The 22,596-nt window shown below is 32.7% G+C and overlaps 1 protein-coding gene across 1 annotated transcript in view; it reads right to left on the minus strand.

Annotated features, from left to right (window-relative positions):
* Nucleotides 1–426: 426 nt before the first annotated feature.
* The window catches only part of LOC123709954 (nephrin-like), a 91,685-nt gene continuing 69,515 nt past the window's right edge, over nucleotides 427–22,596 (minus strand). The window contains exons 10-18 of the mRNA XM_045661589.1: nucleotides 21,573–21,732; nucleotides 19,537–19,698; nucleotides 19,186–19,320; nucleotides 8,261–8,431; nucleotides 7,648–7,797; nucleotides 5,866–5,971; nucleotides 4,328–4,476; nucleotides 3,275–3,393; nucleotides 427–565 (exon numbers count right to left, since the gene is read on the minus strand). Of these exons, the coding sequence (XP_045517545.1) occupies nucleotides 551–565; nucleotides 3,275–3,393; nucleotides 4,328–4,476; nucleotides 5,866–5,971; nucleotides 7,648–7,797; nucleotides 8,261–8,431; nucleotides 19,186–19,320; nucleotides 19,537–19,698; nucleotides 21,573–21,732 (1,167 nt within the window). The 3' untranslated portion in view covers nucleotides 427–550. The remainder of the gene's footprint in view (nucleotides 566–3,274; nucleotides 3,394–4,327; nucleotides 4,477–5,865; nucleotides 5,972–7,647; nucleotides 7,798–8,260; nucleotides 8,432–19,185; nucleotides 19,321–19,536; nucleotides 19,699–21,572; nucleotides 21,733–22,596) is intronic.

The following is a 22,596-nucleotide window of genomic DNA, read 5'->3' on the forward strand; positions in this document are numbered from 1 at the left end:
GTATTTTGTGGATATTAAAAGCTCCATATATGTTGTATCTGTTTTGCTCATTATTTATTATAATAATAAGCTTCGTGATTTCGTAAATTGGGTTCTAAATTTATAAATTTACTTTATTACTTGGCTTAGGTACTCTGAGCTAAGCTAGGCTAAATTTTCGTGATTCAATTGAGCATACATATGATCCTTATTCCTAAGGTCGTTCATTCGAACGCAGACTTGGTCCTAACAGGATATAGTCCATGAAAAATATATGAATTTCCGAGGACATTAAACGCGTTATTATTAGTGTGAGGTTCATAATGATAAAACACAAAGTTTCCAGCATTTATTTCAACATTAATTAATCGTAATTATTTGTAATTTTAACATAGCTTATTTTAATGATAGAAAAATTAGACATTTGTATGATGTCCATGATTTTAAACAAATGTTTAATTTTTCCAATATTTATGATATGGAAGAATTCGTCTATATTCACTTAAAGATAAGCGTTGGCGATTTAATTTACATAAATTTATTTACAGCTCCTGACATCCGATTTTGTATGTTATCTTTGCGGCATCTGAAATAAAATATAAATAAATAACATTCAAATTTTATTATTCGGTAATCAAATTTGCAGCAGTGTTGGCCTAGTGGCTCCAGCGACTCTCATCCCTGAGTTCGTAGGTTCGATCCCGGCACCAATGGACTTTCTTTCTATGTGCGCATTTAACATTTGTGCGTGCGTCCGGCACCTTATTGCCCTTGCTTATTTAACAAATGATCATGTTACAGATACAGAAATCTGAGCCCTAGACCTAAAAAGGTTGTGCGAGATTGATATGTTTTTATATCAAATTTAATATTTTTGTTTAAGCTTAAATTTTATACATCCGTGTAATGTCCATTGGACAGTATCTTTAAATCCAACCAAAATGTTTAGTTTAAGGAGTCGTTAATAAATTAATAGTCGTTATTTTTTTTTATAGTAGGTACAGCAGTGAGTGAGCAGTGTTGGCCTATAGGCTGAGGCGGGGCTGAGGGAGTCGTAGGTTCAATGCCCGGTTGTACACCAATGTCTATATGCGCATTTAACAATTGCCGATAAAAATTTAAAAAGTAATAAAAAAGGCCAACGGTTTGCGTCAGGCCCATAAGTCTGTACCTCTACTTGCGTATTTAAAAAAAGTGATCTCGAAACAGATACACGAATCTGAGGCCCAGGCATAAAAGGTTGTAGCGCCAGTGTTTTTTTTATAAATCCGTTGCAACATTTGTTTTGCAGTTTCTATGCTCCATTATATTTATTAATACCCAATAAGAGTTTATCCGATATTTGGTGTGGATTAAATAAATAATATATTGTAAAGTTACAGGAAATACGTGAAGCAAACTTCCAAAGCTTTCAACTTGATAAATTAGACCAAAACATTGTAGTCTAAAGTTAACGATCATCTCGGGAGCTTTAACCAGGCTAAATAATTATACGGACTGACGTGACGAGACAGTTATGGCACAATGGGGACTACATTCTTCAGATGTTCGATGCAATTGAACCTTTATCTGTTAATTCTGTTTTCGGGAATTCAAAAATGGCAAATATTTGAAAGATACAGAAATGATTTCAACAAAAGATTTAACATATTTTGTACTAACCTTACTCATATTGTGGCATATGCATTTTTGATTGGGTATAAAATCTTTGGTGATTAACATAGACCAAATACATACATGATTAAAACAAATGTGAAATCTATAAAGATATTTTAAAAATGTAACTCCCCTTTAAAATTTGTATCGAGAAATAATGTTGATTATATTATGTCTTTGTTGTGAAACTAGATGGCGCTTTATGTATTTAAAACGCGCTATCGGGTTGCTTTGAAATAAATACATATTAATTTTCAAATCACAATGCTCTCCTTCCAAACCGAAACAATTATTGTTAATTTTTAGATGCCATACAATAGCGTCAGCATTGATTTTGGCTAAGTGGTGAGTGCTAAGTCACTAAAGGATAATTACTAATAAAATTCACAATATAGACAAAGACATTCAAAGAATAAGACATACATAGAATGTAAGGGTCTGTTTCACAATGTACGGATAAGCATTAAGTTCCAAATAAGCTAATTATTACTTATTGGTAGGATAAACACTATTGTTGCATTTCACGACTGGTTTCGTCACATAAAGTCCATCATAAGTTATGAGTCCGATGAAACGCGAAGTTTCTTATTCGGAACTTTTATCTTCCGTATAATATTTTATGTGTTGTATAGCTATTTGGTGCTTTATCCATACATTGTGAAACATACCCTTAGAGTGCCTTATTTACAATAGTCAATAGTGTTATTTGTTAACTGTTATGTAGGACTTGCTAGTTCTTACTTCTTACTACTATATACATCTCCTGTCACGATGTTTGTCCGCGATAGACTCCTAAACTACTTAACCGATTTTAAATTAAATTGGCACACCGTGAGCAGTCTGGTCCAACTTAGGAAATAGGATAGCTTAGATCTTTAATTATAGTCGCAATTTTATTTTATTGAAAATTATTTGTCTATAATTAATTGACAGTCACAATTATCTGTTAACTCCAAAAGATTCTAACAGATGTCGATACTTTTCGACTGGATTGAGTAAGTAATCAATAGATGGCACTGCTATAGTAAACCAATAAACGTGTCATATAAGCTACTATTCAATATCATGATTACCACGTGTTATTGAGGCTAAATTATAAATTAAATTTATTTAGTAGTAAACGAAATACCGTGAAATTCAATTATTTCTACTTTTTTAATTTTTGGTGTTTTAGCATAGCCAACCACGTGTTACTTAGACCGAAGTGTAAATCAAATTCAAATTATAGTGACGATAATCCAGTGAAATTATTCTTTCGTGTCACGGTATTAACTAAAACCACATTAAGGAGAAACGAAGTTCGCGGGGCCAGCTAATGCATTTACAGAAATGAATAAAAACCATTCATCAACTTAAACATCAATTAAATGTCTGTACTGGACAAGTAAAAACGCAGTACTGCTTGAACCAACTTTGATTTATATTTTCTTTACGTTATGCATATATATGACATTAGGCGTAGTTCGCGTTTATAACCAAAATAATACGAGTTTCTTTATAGATTCAAACATTTCCGATATTAAAGTTGAATGTTTAATTTTCCAACTATGCAAAAATACCTAAATTTGTTTCGAAATAAGTAGCAAATGTTTTGTTATAAAAAAATGTTGTGTATGCGAGGAACAAAAATTAGCAATACCATATCGTCGTGTGGGGTGTGCGGCAGACAAGTGGAGTGAGGCAGTGGGTTCGCTTCTCGGATGATGTAACTTGTGTTGTCACTGGATTCTAGAACCACTCGGGGACCCTCAGCTTCATCTATTAGTAAAAGTTTTAAATTATCAATTTAAAAAAGTTGAATCTCGAACTATTACGATAGTTTTCCAAAATAAATAGGTACTGCTTTTATCTAGCAATTATAAGAAATAAGACATAAGAAGAACGGTATATCTTCATTTATTTAGCTTAAATCTTATTTAGTAAAGATAAAACTGTTAATGTATTGATACCGGCAAACATCTTGAACAAATGTCAGGTTGACTGCGCAGAAGCGATTTTTAGGTATCACTGCGCGGGCGTTAGACGTGTCGATCGCGTGATTGGTAAATCAGTTGACGTTTGTGTCCCGCGCTGTATACGATGCGCGAACTTTCCCCCGCTCCCTTGTTTAATGCTTAAGAAGTTTGCCGGTATTTGAATCTCGGAAGGTTTAGAAACCAACCAAAAGATGTTCCTACTGTAGGCTTGCATATATTCCAATTGTAATAACTGCGTACTTGTTTTAGAAGAAAAATTGGAGAATTCCCAGACATACCTATATACCGATTTTAAATACAAAAAGAAATCAACTTTTCAAATTTACATACTCGAATCCAATTGAACATACAACAAATTTCATGAAGATCGCTTCAGCTGCTTAAGAGGAGTTTAATTACCACAAAGAAGATTTATATACATGTATAAAGATATGCGATATACTTTTTCAATTAAAATAATTATGTTAATAAAAAATTGTGATCGTAAACTCAGTTACTATATAACTTGAAAGCTGGAAGTCATCCATGTTCCGCTTCCCTAGTCATTTTCTTTTGCGAAATATGGTATCAGCTCCCGATGGTGATAAAGAGAACTACAACGTACAATTTGCAACACACCCAGTAAATCTAATAGGGGCGCTGACCGGATTATATGGCTATAGGCACTTTGTCTTATAAAATAAACATTGTCCAACTATAAAAGATAGTACACTTACTGTGTTTGGGGTTTAGTATATCGGGTTTTGTCTCCATTTTCTCCTGGCTGTGTGTCGTGGGGTAGGCTATAAGGTAGCGTCGACCCTGAGCGTCAACCTGCACCACACTCTGACATGGCCTCTTGCTCGTTGTTGATGATTCGTGACGCCTTGATACGTGTTTAAACTCAATTTTATGTTATTTTATTTACAAACATACATTGAATTTGAGAATGCACATCTAGGTATGGTAGAATTTCACTAAAAGCCTACAACATCAGACCAGCGATAGGATAAATTTCATAATCGAAAAAGTTTTTACATCATTCTTATTATTTTATGCACACTAATAATCACGTGCGCTCACGGGGCGCGATCTTCTTCCCGACCTGTCATAATCAAGCGATGACATCAATTCGTACCAAAGACTTATCCGGACCAATTATCTTCTATATTAAAAAAAAGAATCCTGTGGGATGGTGCGGAAATATTTAATAGCCTGCCTGAGTCTATTACAAGCGCCAACAGTTGGCGCATTTAAGAGACATTTGGCACGCTTTATGACTGACAATAAATTATAGATTTGTGTGTTTATTAAATGACTTCTATTTATTATTCATTGTTGTTGTTTATTAGTAGTGGGTGCAAAGATTAATTATAAATATATAAACGTTTTGTAAAAAAAAACAATATGAAATAGTAAAAGAAATAAAGATTTGATATCAAATAGGAAAATCATGCAAAAACATAGTCTTACATGAAAACAAACGTAAACCAAATAATAAACAGACGACTTCGGCATCTTCACGATTACAGGATAGAGGTTTTATAGAACTAATAAAATAATAAGCTTTCATTTAATAAATATGTACGGAAGTTTGCTTGTTTTGTATTCGTAAAAACAGACGTATAATACGTAAAATTAAAGTATCACAAAACGTTCTGCGGAATGAATAAAACATTTTAAATACAAATAAGATAATATTGAGGTTAAACTACTGAACATTTACGATTTATATTTTGAACACGACACAATATTTTATAAATTTACCACGCGTACGGTTATTTCATAAATGAACATGTTTCGATGTGCCGACGTTTTGCATTTTAAACTATTAATTCTTATTGAAATTTAACTTTATTGTCAATTGTTAAATACTAGCAAAAATGTAATTTAAAAGATAATATGGTACGAGTTATTTAGCGAATAATAATAATTTTGTGAGTATATTTTATTGTAGGTACTTGAACGTAGGTACAGATGCAAAAAAAATGTTAAAGTTCCAGTATTTTTGTATCAGACTAAAACTTTATTGTCAAACTAAATTAGCCCTAAAAACAAACCTTATTCTGTAACAATTAAATTGGACATTTAAGGCACTTCACTTACGTCTTGTTGACAGGACAAGAGATGTAAAGACAATATAAGACTGGATGCAGGCAAGATTTTGCCAAGGATGGGACGAGAAATCGCAGAATAAAAGGGCCTGAAGGTCTTTGTTGTACAACAACGGCAAATTGACGTGCGTTTGATTTTTGTGTATTTTTTATTTACTTACTTCTTAAAGACAAGCGCTATGATGGCCCCAATTGCAGTGACAACAGCAGCAGAACCAGCAAACGCAGCAGCGAGTGGAAACTTCGCTATTACACGATCTGTTTCCTCTGTTAAGTGTAAATAAATCAATTTAACAAATAACATATTTTTTCCTTATTTTATTATGTAGAATTGAAATAGCTTTAATTTTCTTGATTTTTTGTTACAATTATAACTACATATTCCTTTTACATGGAGCCAACATCGCATGGTATTAAAGACGGTACTTACTTTAATTTAGGTTTTGCAAGAACGCTGATGTTTTAGATCCAAAATCGAGGTTAGAATGCTTTTTTAAAAATCGTTGACCGTGTTCGTGATCTAGAGATGCAGTTGACCAATCACAATTAAGCAATCGCCAAACGTTTCATGGATTCGTATTTCAAAAATGTATTCTATCCGTCAAAGCATAGAAACTAAAAAAAATTACTTCCTGAATATTTTGAAATAAATCTACGCAACGCATTTTTGATAATAGTAGTTGTGGTAAAGTTCTGTTCAAATAAATATACGGTCAAACCCCTTACTAAAATATGCACTATGGACCATTTACAACAATGTGGGACGCAATGAAAAAAAAATATAATCGTTTAATTAAAAAGCTTTAACTTTTAAGAGCACCTTTTAAACGTATCGTTTCCCTGTTATCAGTTTTTCAAATATTCCTTGATTTTTGGCAAAATTAAGGAAGAATGACTTCGATTTTTTAATAAGAGAAAACTCCGTTAAATCTACTTAAAACGACCGGTTCAACGACGTTGTGTAACGACCCGTAAAGAGTTGGGATGGCACTTAAAAGTTCTGCAATATGTAAGAAAAATTCTGACAGTTAAACTTATTAATTTCTTTTACGGAGTTTTTATGGAGAAGTGTATATTTTTTGGTCGTAACAACATAAATATTTTTGTGCCTGTATGATACTTCTTTAATTTATTTAGTCTAAGCAATATCTTACATATGCTATGAATATAATGTTGAGCGACGGCTATACTAATATAGACATAAGGCTATAAACAAGTTTACTACATTAACTCGGAGTGAGTTTAATAATCGACATTAAGTGTCAAAAATACCTTATACCAATCTATAATGATTAGATTTAACATCGCACTAAGTCTGGTATCGGAGGTATGTTACATATAAGAAACCGGAAGATAACAATATCCACACGTTTATAAATAAACTTTCGTAGGATTCTAAACGAGAGATAAATTGTATTATTTTACGCCCACATTTTTATCCTATTAAAATTAATAAATTTCATAGAAAATTTATAAATTTGCCGATCTTGCTATATTCCGGTTACATATACATGCAAACGAGCCAACTATTAAACAATATTTTTTTAAAGTTAATAATAAAAAATATAAATTAAACTTTTAGGTTGATAGTGTAACACGGTATGGACACGTAGTGAATCTCTTTGTCTATGGCATTTTGGCAAAAGGCGTTAGACGCACTAGTCGTTACTAAGGAGCCATGTTGCCTACTAATGTGTAGCCGTATATTTTAATTATTCTTCACTCTAATAATTAGAATTTGTTTGAAGCTTTTTGCTACATTTGATATCTACTGTGCAAAATCTAGCCAAAGTGTAACGCCATACTTTAAAAATTTGTTTTTAGATTTTTTGCTACTAAAACTGGTGGAGGTGCAAACTAGCCTCCATTATATTTGCCAAAACGAATTTCTTAGTTAAATATACAGGTTAATGACAGTGACAATTTATATTAATGTTTTTCACCTGTTTGCTTGGCAGCATCTTTGAAGACCAATTCACTTAGCATTACTGGGTCTGACACGCCCTTGGTATTGCGCGCGCTGACAGCTAATACTTCATCTTCATTCAGGGTTTCCAATACCGACCAGCTGGTGTTTAACCAAACCACCAGGTCTATAACAACTTGAGATTAGTATTGACCAAAATAAATAATTAACAGATATTATTCACTAATATTAGTATGAACGTTACTTAAAACTTTAGAATTGATATGTAAGAAATAACAAAATAATAATAAAATAATTCTGTACTATTTAAATACATTGTAAATAGATGTGACTTGTCCTAAAATATAATATATGTGTGAGGTATTCCTTATTATTAAGTACCATGATTGTAACCATGGTAACTATCCATATAATAAAATGGCCATTCAGTGTTTATATATAAAGCAATTGAGATTAATTTCTCTAAAGAGCTTTTAAGATATTTTTTTCTAGCTCTACGTACACGAAATTGTATGTTTTTTAACAGCTATAAATGAATGTTTATTATTTTAGACCCCATACAACTAAAACTTAATTTTTTAACGATTAGTCTCAATTCTGTGCTGAGTCATCATTTATGAGATAATTACCGTCCTTCCCAGCAGTGACATTAGCAAGCACCCTGCTGTTGTCACCGACTGCTTCCAGTAAAAAATGCTGGTGTAACCCACCATCGTATCCTGCTAAACACCTCACTGATAGGAACACATCCTTTGATACAATGCGTTTGGCTGTGCAGTTGCGTGGCGACGATGGACGAGCTGCAACAAATATTGTATCAAATACAATTCATTGCTTAGGCTAATAGCTAAAGTTAACGCGAGTAATGTAAGAGGTTTACATTTTTTTTTATTAACATTTAGTTTTGATTATCACAAATATACCATTATTACAATTAAATTCCAGCACGTCCTCGCGAGACCTGGCATTGATAGTGTCCATGGGCAGCTATAAAAAATTAAATATATAATATTATATGTTATAAATATATGTGAGCTACTTGAAGTATAAGTTACCATTAACTTAAATAAGGCAGAAATGGTTTTTATTTGTGTGTAATTAAGGCATTTTTACAATTCTTACATTGCGTGAAATTAACTAAGTCTGTATGCTCTCAGAGGTTGATTAAGAAAATAGTCTGCTATTTATTACCTTTTCAAGAGGTTAATACTTAATATACAAAATCATTCACGAGTTGCAAAATTTTATTACCCAACGTACCCAAAATAGCATAAATAAAACTATGGAAACTCGCAGCGACACGAACAAAAGGCATCGCAGTTTCTCTGCCATTTTGAACTTTTATTTGTGTCCGTCGTCGGTGAACTGTTGCATTGAAATAGTGCACAGTTAGGACGAAGTGATGCCGAAATGAATTGTCCACGACGTTTTGTCACGTACGTCCGCTGACTTTATATTTAATGGGATTCATTCTAATAACGTTTGATACGAGTAGTTCATTCGTTTGCAGTATTGAACACTGAAATTGAATTGAAAGAATTCGCACACGCAAGACGTAATTGTATCGAAATGATAATGTACTCAGATTAGTGTTATTCTCAAGCGAATAGTAAATTATCGAAAATGTTACAATTATAAAGGCTATGGCTATCAAAGTATTTAATCACCTACCCAGAAGTTATAGATCGCTGCCGTGTGATGCTTTCAATGGGATGGTGATTAGATTATTGAAGGCAAGGTGCCTTGACCTTTCGGACCAAAGAATGAGGCAATCATCTTTTTTCCTTGACTTCTTCCTTTCTTTACCTTAGTTGGCCGATCCTCGAAAGGAAACACCCACTGAGCTGATTGTATTTTGGTTTCGGGTTCGTAGCAGCCTTTCATCACCTGTGACGATGTCAGATACAGCATTTGATTCACCGTCGTTGAACTAATCTAACATTTGGCGACAGCAGTCCATCCGAAGGTGTTTCTGGTCTTCGGTTAAAGTATGGGGAATCCATTTGGTACAAAGCTTGCAGACACCTAAATGTTCGTGTAATCTGCTACGTGGCTTGCTCGTATCTGCTGATAGGTCACTCTCTTAACTTCCACTACCACGCGTCGCACAGCACTGATGTTATCTTCAGTAGTCGCTGTTAAAGGACGTCCCTCACACGGATCATCATTGAGATTGCTACGTCCACGATTAAACTCGTTAAACCAATTGTAAATAGTGGCACGAGATGAGGTTTCATTAAGAAATTGTAATCGCAGCCTATTATAGCTTTGGTGTTGAGTAAGCCCACAACGAAAGTCATAATAAATAATTGACCGAAAATTTTCTCGCGTTAGGTTCATTTTCACGTGTAAGAGTTTTAGATTTGCCGCCAATTCACAAAAAAACAAATGACAAATGAATGCAATACATTAGGTTACCAAAGAGTTCTAAAATTGAAATTCAAAAAAGGTTTTCATTAGCAATGTTTCTAACTGGCCAGTTCTCAACATTTTCAGTGTTACCCGCGTACCATTTCTATATTACCATTAATTTGATATAGGACAGCGTCCATTTGGGACTTGCTTTACTCAACAATATATGTAACTATATATTGGCAATTTATGTAGGACAAACTCCTTAACCTTATACACCGTACCTTGACTTCTCTACAAATTTAGTAGATTTGTCCTAAAAGTGTATTTCTATGCATAAATAAAACAAGACAGGAGGTATTAATGTATTTTTAATACAGTAACTCCCAAAAGGGCAAGAGGTAGTCTCATTCCAGTATCTGTTAATTCTACTTAGCCCACCGGAAATTGGACCCAGAACCTCCGGATTCGCACTTTAAACCTTAAACCATGATGGCAAAAAACTACTTTAATTTATAAAAATTGTATTTGAAGAAAAAACAATTAACAGCATATATATTCATTTCGTTTCACATGTAACAATGTTACCAACATTATGTTTCTATAATTGGCTCTTACAGAACAGTAGACAATTTTTTATTTATTAACACTTCGTTATGTTACAATATAAAAATTGAACATAATTAAATGGAAAGGAAACTGGCGGCTTATCGCTTTCGAGCGATCTCTTCCAGGCAACCACTGTGAGTAAAAAAAATGTAGGCATTACATAAGGTAGGCAAGAAGTGCAAAAATACATATTACATATAGTTATACAGAAGAAACTAAACAAGAACAAAAAATAAACTAAACTGATACCTACTGGATACATGAAAAACAAAAAGTAAAAAGTGCACATGAATCACGATAATCTAATTCAAGATCAGTCTCACGTCAGTTAGTAGTTAGTACGAAAGTTAGGGATACGATGTGGACAGGTTATTTTTGCATAGAAGAAATTTAAAGGAAGATAGAGAAGGAGCTAAGCGAATAGGGATGGGAAGAATCGCCAAGAAAGGAGGAGTTATGAGATGGGATTTCAAGGGTATAGTTTTCGGAAGAGCGTAAGCTATAGTTATGGGCTCCCAAAAATTTAAAATACAGATTAAAAATTTAAATACAAATTATTTTATAAGAATTTATACCCCCAATTAATTTATAGTAAACACTGGTCCAAGCAAATCAGGTTTCGATTCCACGTATTTACGATAGCATTTGTACTGTAAATAAACAAAGTTTGGGATAAGCTGTAAATCGCGTGTAAGTTTTCTCGTTTCGAATTTCCTATTGACTCGAGTTCCGTATTTTAAAATTAAGGCTTTTAGGCACTTAGCGGTGTAATACGAGTTTGAAAACATAAAATATATGTATAAAATATTGACCCTGCAGTTGGAACTAGTTGAAATGAATACACAGTATCAAATTGGTTTGTTATATAAGATTTATATACAATGATCTTTTGCCGAAGTCTTCTTGTGGTATATTGGCATGGGCGTCAATGAGATTCCTACTATCGTACTTTGTACCTATCATCTTACAACATTGTAAACCAATTATAATCTCTCTATCTCTTTATCTTTCATTAATTCGTTTATTTCTTACTACTAAAGTGTTATTGTAATGAACGTTGACGCTTCGGTGTCACAAAATTCGTTTAATTTTTTAAAGTAAATAATTACAATTTTGTTTAGTGATGACCGAACGTGTAAAGATCTCGGAATCGACTGGCGTCTAATTATTTCAGATTAATAGACATATCTACGAGATATACACGGAATTTTCCCAATCCCATTGAAAAGTTACGGGTATGCAAAAATTATTTCGTTGAGTTACGAATTACTGAAGTATGTCATCAATAAGAAACTACTTAACTTTAACTTAGTAACACTTTACTCAAGTGTTTAGATCAGTGATCTATAAGTGAAATATTTTTAACCTTTTGCGATAGTTATAAATAATTATAAATGAATACGTTATAGTGAAAATAATTGTAATTTATCATATCAAAATCCTCTTTACAATATTAGGGTATAATAGATTATTTTCGTAAAACATTTCAATCCAAAGGCTATCCCTGAGAGCAATTCCAAGTTGAAATTGAAATTTCAGTAAGAGGCTTAGTTTGTTAATTTTAGCAAGTCAACTTTATAGTTCGCATTCGAGCTGTATTTTGTTTTGTTTCCAATTATTAATTTTGCGCGCTTAAATAAATATTGTTATGAATTTTACAGTTTAAACGCTGGGGTGAAATTCAAAGACCTAACATGACTTGTATTATAAGAATAGGGCATACATATTTTTGCATTACCGAGGTATATAATATACAAGATTAGTATTGAATGCATTTCATCCGAAAACAATTATTAGTGGGAGCCGATTATACAAAATCTTTTTTATAGAACAAGGGAAAAACGGTCAGGAGGTTTACCTTATGTAAAATTATACTCATGGACACGCAAGTACATTGTTAGCCTTTTAAGAACCGTTGCGCTCATTACTTGAAGGATCGTCGTCGTTTGGAAATACTTCAATGAGCAGCCATCACATTTATTCGCGATAAAAGTGGACTTAATAACCCTAAGTTGTGGAATGACGGACGTCGTGGTGATACGAAACCATGGTTACGGTTTTTTAAAAGTCAAACGTAAATATAGTCGTAAGTAAGAGGTCCTAAAAAAACAGCTACATAAAGCTAATTAAAATATTTGCACTGAACTTGAGATTGAAAAAAATAATTAATGAGATAAACGTGCAAAATATTAATTAGAAGGAAAACAAAAAAATGTTCCCGTTAAAGTCAACCTTGAATAATTTATGTTCATTTAAAACAGTTTAAAATAGTATACTAATCTAAAATATATTATTTAAATATATATATATATATATATATATATATAATATAAGTATATTAAAAAAAGGCCAAAATGACACTTACAATACCGAATAAGTCTTTAAAACTTTGCTAATCAGTATTTTTTAATGAATTTCATAAGTATTTATAAGTTCATAATTTTCCAATTTAAATTCTTTAGTTATTTTATACTTGTATTATAGTTATTTTTTTTATGTTTGTTGCTGAGAACTACACGAATGCTGAGACAGCTTTTTGGTTTAAATTAGTGTAAAAAGATCTAGCGAACACTGATTCTACAGAACCTACATACAAAAATATATTTTTGTAACTTATTTTTTATATTATGTGTGGATTTATTTATTTAAATATTTTATCTAATGTAGAAAATATGATGTTCCAAATAATTAGTTTTTATAAATTAATGTAACGTAATCTTGTCATAACCTTTTCTATAATTTATATATTCATATAATTAGGGACAGCTAACTGATTGATATAAATTAATTTGGAAACAAAATGTTTGCATTAATTAATTTGCATTTTTGTAAAGTTTCATTTAATTAGTATTTTTAATTTGTAATAAAAATATAATATTATTTTGTAGAAATAAATGTGGCCTATGTTGCTAATTATATTAGTATTTGAGTCACTTCGTTACAAATATACAAATATTTCCTGTATTATTACAAAAGTCGTTATATTATCGTAGCATCGCGTATAAAAAGCCTAAATGATTATCGGAAAATCGGAGTAGGCTTTAATTGAGTTGTAAAATTAGTAATTTACGGATTAACTTCGACTCGGAGCGCTTTTCCAGGTATGAAAGGCAGGAATGTATCGGTTAAGTAACATTTAAGAAGTTTTCATACAAGCGTTCGTACCTGGTTTCATCCGTAGTTTTTTCCATACAATCTTCATGTAAAATAAAGTTATTGAACTTCCTTAACAGAGCTATAGCATTATGGAATGAACACCGTCTTGTTGATTGTTGCTCTGGCCTATTCATTATTAAAATTAGATGGATTTTTGATTTAACATTAACAGACCGATCAGCATTTTTCTGCTAGTGTGTTCACTTATATTATTATTGTAATAATAATAGTAACTAACCTACTTGATACATAATAGTTCCAATAGACAACACAGCAGCCAAAGAAATTGAAAAACTTAGCAAATATCATCCAATGAAAGCAGAACTCACTCGTTTTCCGGAAACCCAAACGAGTGTCACACGGTTGGTAACCGTTAGTACGGCATAACAGGAATACATAATTAAGGTATAAAAAAATAATTTTAACAATAAAATACCTCTATAGACTTCAACATTCTGCAATTCACTCCTCAGCCATAACCAATAAAGTGGAGATATAGTATTCCTACTTCGAACCACAGGACACGACAAGTACATAGACAACAATTATAAATATGTATATGGGGCCGTGAGTGACTTTTTCTAGGTATCAAGACGGGGGACTACAACAGCGATGTACAGGTTTCTAAAAATAAAAATAACAGTTTGACGTAACTTTCCGGACACTTCTATTATTTTATTCATTGGTCAATTGCTATGTATAGATGTGTTTGTGTCGATGATTTCGCTTAATATATGGTTGCATATAATGGCGTTTTGTATGGGTGGAAACAAATAGATTAAAAAATTGAATATATTTAATTGATCAAAGTATGTGCCATTGCTATCTATACAATTTTGCCATCTTATAGTTCATTGATAACTTTACTAAAAAAACTATTCGGACGGAAATTCGAAAAACAAGTGCACGAGTAAATAACTGTAAAAATTGAATTTGGAATTCCTAACCAAACAGAAGATATTTAAGGTCAAAGTGGCCAGTACGACAATTTTATATGTAAGGATCTAATATTATTTCTAAGTACAAAGCTAGTGTCCGCAAAACTTCACGGATAAGCGGAGATTTGCTCAGATCCCGCTCATTCAAAATTAAACTTAAATATGACAAACATTGTATTGAAATTTGAGTAGGAACCTCGGCAGATGAATTATTAACATTTCACTAAATCACAAAGTCTTTAGGGCGCTAATAAAGGCATACAATATTAATGGTTTGTGTACGAATAGTTTGTGTACAGGGCTGGCACAAAGGAACTTTGTAAGGATTACGATTTAAATAGGTATAGGGGATTAGCAGGGTTGACCTTGGGACTTCAGCTTGAGACTCTCAACCCTGAGGTCGTAAGTTCGAACCCCTGTGTATCAATAGACTTTCTGTCTATATGCGCTTTTAATACTAGATCGTACGGTGAAGGAAAATATCTTGAGGAAACCGGCAAGTCTTAGATACAAAAAGTCGACGGCGTGTGTCATGCTCAGAAGGTAGATCTACTTGTCTATTTTTAAAAGAAAGTTCACAGAACAGGCCAGAGGCCCAGAACTAAAAGGTTCTAGCGCACTATTTATTATTGTTAAGGTGATTCTGTCCCTATAGAAAACCAATCAATAAGGATACATATATATCAGTCGAATATAAGGGACACTAAAAAAGGGTTAGAATGATCGAAGATCACCCTTTTGGGTTGAAGGAACTGCTCACCATTCCTTTTCATTAAATAAATAAATATACAAAAATAAACTATAGATTTACAATGTGATATAAACAAACAAAACTAACTGACAGACATAAATGTAACAAATAACTGATTTCTAAAGTCGATCAGTGTTGACTTATACAAAATAAACAGCCCCGCTTGAACAAACTCACCCCAGCTTAAACTATCTTAAATCCCTACTTCAAGTTGGAATATTCAAAAATTCATCATAAAATCCAATGTAAATGAAGTAAGGCTAAGTTGCGAAGTTTTAAGTTTTTATAGATTAAACTCTGAAAGTTGTCGACTGTCATTACCCAGTGCCGCTTGTAAAAACTCGATTAGCGACTCCTAACTTCATTTCATTTAGATTGTGAATAGATCGACATCTATAAAGATTATCTGTACAAAACACTAGCTAATTGTGATGATTATAAGAACATAACACGTAAACGGAAGAATAAAAAGGACTTCCTATTGAAATATTTATCACGTGTAGCAATAAATGGTTATTTAAAAATAGAACTCGTGCTGGCGAATATTTGTTGTGAATTCTTGCTCTGTTTCTCAATCATATTTCTTTCATTGACATGCTTTTGTGACTGGCACACGTTTACATAAATTACAACTGTAATAAAATTTAATAAAATATATAACAGTTTTTAAAAAAATCTGTAGATTATTATTTCCTTTAATTATTAAATACAGTATATATACTGTATTTTTTAATATATACCAATGGCGCTACAACCTTTTAGACCTGGGCCTCAGATTTCTGTATCTGTGTCGTTATTTGGTTTTGTTTAATAGACTAGTAGGTAACCTGCTGTGCTTATGCCGTCGCCTTTTTGATCTAAGGCATTCTCACGATGTTTTCATTCACTGTACGAGCGAGTGTTGCGCACATAGAAAGTCCATTGGTGAACAGGCGGGGCGCGAACGTACGACCTCAGGGACGAGAGACGAGCTTTGAAACCAACACAGCTCTTCTTGTAATATTTAGTGGCAACTCGAAATTTTATTGTTAAAAAATCTCATACTTGAAACATTGTGTTTGATCAAAGCAGCTAATAATTGTCCGAAACTAAAATTTCTTTAAAAATTACGACAAGACTCTTGATTTTAATTAGATATTAGGAGTTTTATTATCCTTGAATATAATAATATTCCTAATATTTACCATTTTAAGAAAATTAAAGTATGTAAAATATATACAAATTACAATGCGCAGAGGCGATGAGTACTTGCAGAAATTGGTCACATAGAAGGCAAAAGATTACGTAGACGTTCACCAACCAGATGTACCGTTCAAGAGAAAGACTAACCGTCCTCAAAACTATATACTGTAAGAAGAGAGGCGCTAGACAGAAACCGGTGGAAATATATAGTCCGCTCCAGGTGCTGACCAAGCTCAGACATGCGCTGCAGACTGAAGAGATAGAGAGAGAGATGTAAAGTATAACCCAGAGGTCCTGGATTCCATATTTCGCAATTATTTGGTTACAGTCACGCGTAACCTGGACATCTTGTCCAGGTTCGGCCAGGTTTATTATGACGCAAAACAATAGTTTTGCGTCGGCAAATCGATTGAATGTCCCGAATAACTTGTAACATGACATATTATTTGTTATTAAATATAATGAAATTTCAAACTAAATATTAATTGTTATCCCAAAACCAATTATTACGTTAATGAACACATTGCGCGTGTATAGGCGCGAAAGTAGGCAATTTATCAATGCGCCGGTGACTGATCTCAGTAATAAAGTAAATATTAGCAATATCAGAAACTGACGCAACGTTGTGAGTTGGATTAGGTCGACACAGGAGCGATTAGGGTTGCCACACATTAAATTTTATTAATCTGTTTACTAAAGTCCCGTAAGGTAGTTGGGAAAAGGAGCGAACCAATTCCTGTTTCTATTTCATTGTTCACTGACTTCCGTGTTATAGAGATAGGCTTACATGCTTACGATTGCTATGAATTTATATTATTTATTCTATTTAGGTCAAATTTTGTGTGGTGGAGGAAAATTCACATTCCTTGTAGATAGGGAAAAAGCTTGAAACGACTTCTGCGCGTCTGACAATAGCTAACTTACTTTCCGGATATAATATCCGACTGAATCTGTCCTTATAATCGTCTGTCTATAGGGTCACCATTTAATTCTAAGATAACAAATATCTGCATATTTAAAATACATATAATTTGTATATCAAACAGGTTTTTTTAATTTATTTTTATTACAATTATATATAACAAAATAATACCACCGTACGAAAGATATAGTGTATATTTTCTCTATTACGAAGATGAACTTCGACACATTCTTTTATAAGTCGACAGCCCTGCGCGCGATTTATGTCCTCAAGTCGAAACGATGAAATAAAAACTTTTTTACTTAAACCCTGGAATTAGCTCGGAAACTTCACGTTCTGACGTAACCTATTCACTTTATTTCAAACTCGGGAAGATTGATGAATTTCGCTTATAATCCAATTTAGTTTGTACAATTTTCGTGCATATTGAATAAAGTTGGCGTATGACTTACGAGACGTAATGAGTGACTAATGTTTGGCAATGAACTATATTCGTTGACTATGATTTATCTGTGGCCTTAGCACGAACTGTATTCCCTATGTTAGTTTTTGACAGTTCAAACGCATCGATTTTCCATACAATTTCTATAGTCTATGTTTTATAAAATTTGTCGACGCTTGCCGTAGAAACGCTGTAAATACCTTGAGATCTCTTGCCTTTTTGCTTTATCCTTAATGGTATTATAATGTATTATCTTCTTTCATAATTAATAAAAACATTAAGATGTTTATGTACATATTTTGTATTTAACTAGCTTTGTTTCCTTTTGATGTCTTTGTTTATTTTTTCTCGCGTATAGTTTTCCAATCTTTTACTTGAAACTGGCAAAAAGTTAAAACTATTGACATAATATTTAAGAAAAATACCTTGAGAATTCTATTCGAACTGGGTTATGTTCGAGCTTCTCGTTCTGTGGTGCTAATTTCTTGTAAAAACATGTATTAGTTCAATCGAAAATATTCGTATGCTTACGAGAGTAGCTATTGGCGTACGAACAAGTTTTAATTGATATTAGTGGTGATTGTCAGTAGAATAATAGGTACAATTTGTGCTTCTATAAGTCAAATGTACCATTTGTACGTTTCATAGGTTAAAATGTTACATAGTTCAAGCAACCACAGTGAGCTTAACTGGTGCGGCTGTATGTTCGGAATACAGATAGCTACCAGTCACACATGTTTGGTTGAATAGATCGAGATATTGCATATTAATGTTCTGATTTGTGGGATTACATAAACATGTAATACACTAAAATTTGTGCGTACTTTAATACGTTTTTGTAACTAGTTAATAGTCGTAGTTAGCGTAGTACTGCTATAATAAACTGACTGACAAAAGTATAAACATAATCTGTGTTTATCCATTTTTGTCAGAATATCTCTTCTAACTGTATGATTTGATCTTCTAGAAAGGGAGAAGTTATTCGTGGACTAACCCTAACCCTTAAAGATTTGCAATCTATACCATTATTGTAAACTTAACGTGTATCTCAGGAACTAGTTCGAATTGAAAAAGTTTTGTTGTTTCTTGATTTATTGAGAAATGCAAATCGAGACGCTACGATCGAATAAACACGGTCGTACACACCTAGTGAACATATATACAAGCTGCCTGTTATATATTCTATATATTTACTGACATACCGGCGGGAACAATTTGGAAGACACAAGGCTTGTGCTGCGTGCCCACGGTGTTTGTAGCTCTGCATAATAACGCGCCGTAGTCCCTTTCGCTGGCCGCTCGATATCTTAATTCGCTTGCGGTACCACCAGTAGCTACTATAAATACAATTATTAACATTATAGACCATAAAAGCCGCGTCTATAATCAATCAATAGATTTTAAATTCTATAGCTAAAACCTCATTGCTTTGTCAAGAAAAAATTGAAGAATTATTCCTTGTTTGTGAATTGATCCCCAAAGAAATTGGTCAGAAAGAATTGTCCTAAATGTAATTTAACATAAAAAGATATCTAATCGGGAGCAATTCTCACCATATCTGGCAGGAGACACTTGAAAGCTTTCCCCGCTGTTATTAAACTGCCAGTAAAATGCCACATCGGCCGGGTCAGCGCTGACTGTACACCTCACACGGAGAGACTCGTCAAGTCTTGCTCCAATTACTACTGGTGTGGGCTGAGTACAAGTTGGCGCATCTAAAAAACAAATAATAATTACCTCATATAAAAATAGTAGTTGTTAAAAATTATGGTCTTGTAGACGACGAGAGAGTAGTAATAAAATGGTTAATGTAACAACAATTTCGCGGGAAATATGTGCGGCCACAGATAACTTATCCTATATTTTTAGTAAGTGGGCGCGAATTTGTTCAGTCTATATCATAGGGTATAGATCTTCTATATAAATTGCACGCCAACTACCAAAAATCGTTAGTTTAGTAATGAAAACCTTGTGGAATTAACGTTTGGCCAATGTCATAATAAAAAAATGGTATTAAATTAATTATTTTAATTATAAACAACAACGTTGATAATAGGTTTGACGTCTGTCATCCTTAATACAAATATTACTATTATTATATTAAAAAAAAACAAGATAGTCGGCAAGTGTGAGAAAAATGAGCAATTTAAAACACTTAGATCCAGAATAGAATGTTAAATGAAGTACTTTGCAAATAAGCAAGCTGAGTTCGGTCACTCGTTGCATTTGCATCACAATCACGAGTTTGCGGTTTCTCTGCAGACATCTTAAGGACCTTAGTTTATAAATTTAAACTATTTCTTCATTTAAATATTGCTTTAACAAGTGTAAATTAACTTTTTCCTGACATTCAAGCAACCTTTCGCAAAGTTTTCTACTTACTAATCGAAAATTATTACACAACATCAACTAACTGAGCTGAACTGATAATTTGTAATTATAAAAACGTATTGAAATTTCAGGTAAGGCGATAAACTCTCTATTACTGTTCTCAATATAGTAAAGAATACATCTTGCCACGATGCCGATACATTAATTTAAAGTTAATACACTGTATAATGTTTCCTTTCTCATTTTCTCCCACGATATATCCTATGAATGTATGTGTCTGTCTCTATTTAATGTTATTTTTTCGTTTCATAGACTTTCAAACCACAACGATGCTAAAGAAGTTTTCAATTAAAAAGAAAGTGCATTACAAGACATAGGAAAACCTCGTGTGATTCCCCATTCCTTATGTCATGGGCAGCTAGTCTTCATTACTTACATTTGACATTTTAACGGTTCTGGACATAGTAATTTCTACATAACCATTAGAATTTTATAATCGAACTAGCTGCCCTCGCGAACTTCGTTTCTCCTTAATGCGAAATAATAATTTCACTGTATTATCGTCACTATAATTTGAATTTGATTTACACTTCGGTCTAAGTAACACGTGGTTGGCTATGCTAAAAATTAAAAAAGTAGAAATAATTGAATTACGGTTCACGGTATTTCATTTACTACAAAATAAATTTAATTTATGCTTTAGCCTCAATAACACGTGGTAATCATGATATTGAATTGTAGCTTATATGACACGTTTGTCAGTTTACCATAGCAGTGCCATCTATTGATTACTTACTCAATCCAGTCGAAAAGTATTGACATCTCTTAGAATCTTTTGGAGTTAACAGATAATTGTGACTGTCAATTAATTATAGACAAATAATTTTCAATAAAATAAAATTGCGACTATAATTAAAGATCTAAGCTATCCTATCTCTTAAGTTGGACCAGACTGCTCACGGTGTGCCAATTTAATTTAAAATCGGTTAAGTAGTTTAGGAGTCCATCGCGGACAAACATCGTGCCAGGAGATTTATATATATTAAGATTACTGTTGCAGAATAAGAATACTTTCCGTTTCAGCATAGGATAGGTTGAGATGTTGTTTAAGATTGTTAGTATAAAGTTTTGAATCGTTAGTGAAAATTGCCTTGGCCATTACATTGGAAGGAGAAAAAGCTTTGAATATAAAACAAAGCGCAAGGACCGTCAGCACAGTTATATTTTTAACCAGACCTTTTTTTATATAAATACTTACATTGCACTCTCAAGTACACGGACTGACTGGTAGTTTCCCCAATTTGATTGGCTGCCCTGCATAAATATAAACCAACGTCTTGTCTGGTCACTCGCTGGAGTACCAACGACTTGGTACTGATGAAGACCCCAGAAGACATGTTCTGGCTGACTGGTTCATCCTATAAATTTTTATTTAACTTATTATTTCACTATATACTTTTTAATAACGCCTTAACATTTACGTGTATTAACATAAACAAAACAACTTCAGCGGGTAATAACTGTACTTTTTTGTCATACTTGATATGTAAAAAATACCTTAATAAGGTTTGGTAAATAAATAAAACTTGTAATAGCTCCGAGTTCTTAGTGCCAGTAACTTGTTTATTAGTATTTCATAGAAACGGCTCGTACCAATTACGGGTATTTTGTACAATTTATATAAAATACCTAGAAATAATGTACAGAGTATATTAAATACAAATCGGAGATATATCTGACTCAAAAACCTTTATGCCAAATAAAATTGTACTAATTAATCACAAGTTGTGGAAAGTAGCTCACCGGCCACTTTTAATATTTTAAAAATGTTCTCTTAACAACTCTTCATTCAAGCTACCTTGTTACAATTTTACGAAATCGGATTTTATTTTTATGAATTTTAAACTGTATGATGAGTTTCGTTTCGAGTTAGGGGTTTCGGAAATTTCTCAAAATAGTTGCGATGGTTTTATTTTACTTAGGTTTCTCAATCCTACCACGCAAATTGCAGGACGAAATGACAATTTACGACTTTTGAGAGTAATAATAAAACAAAATTTAATAATCAATCTAATAGTAATAGCAAGACAAACAAAGATTAAAGGCTCAATCTCAAGTATAACATTTTTAAATGAAAACCTCCAGATATATAAGCTGGTACTGGATGACTTTGCCTTAAAATGTTTTAAATTTTTATATCTGATTTTGTTAAGTATCTGTGATTTGTGTCAGACACACGCCTTAATTTTAAGTTATAAGGCATGTTTCCTCAAGAGGTTTTT

Source organism: Pieris brassicae, chromosome 5, assembly GCF_905147105.1.
Source record: "Pieris brassicae chromosome 5, ilPieBrab1.1, whole genome shotgun sequence".
Lineage (NCBI taxonomy): Eukaryota > Metazoa > Arthropoda > Insecta > Lepidoptera > Pieridae > Pieris > Pieris brassicae.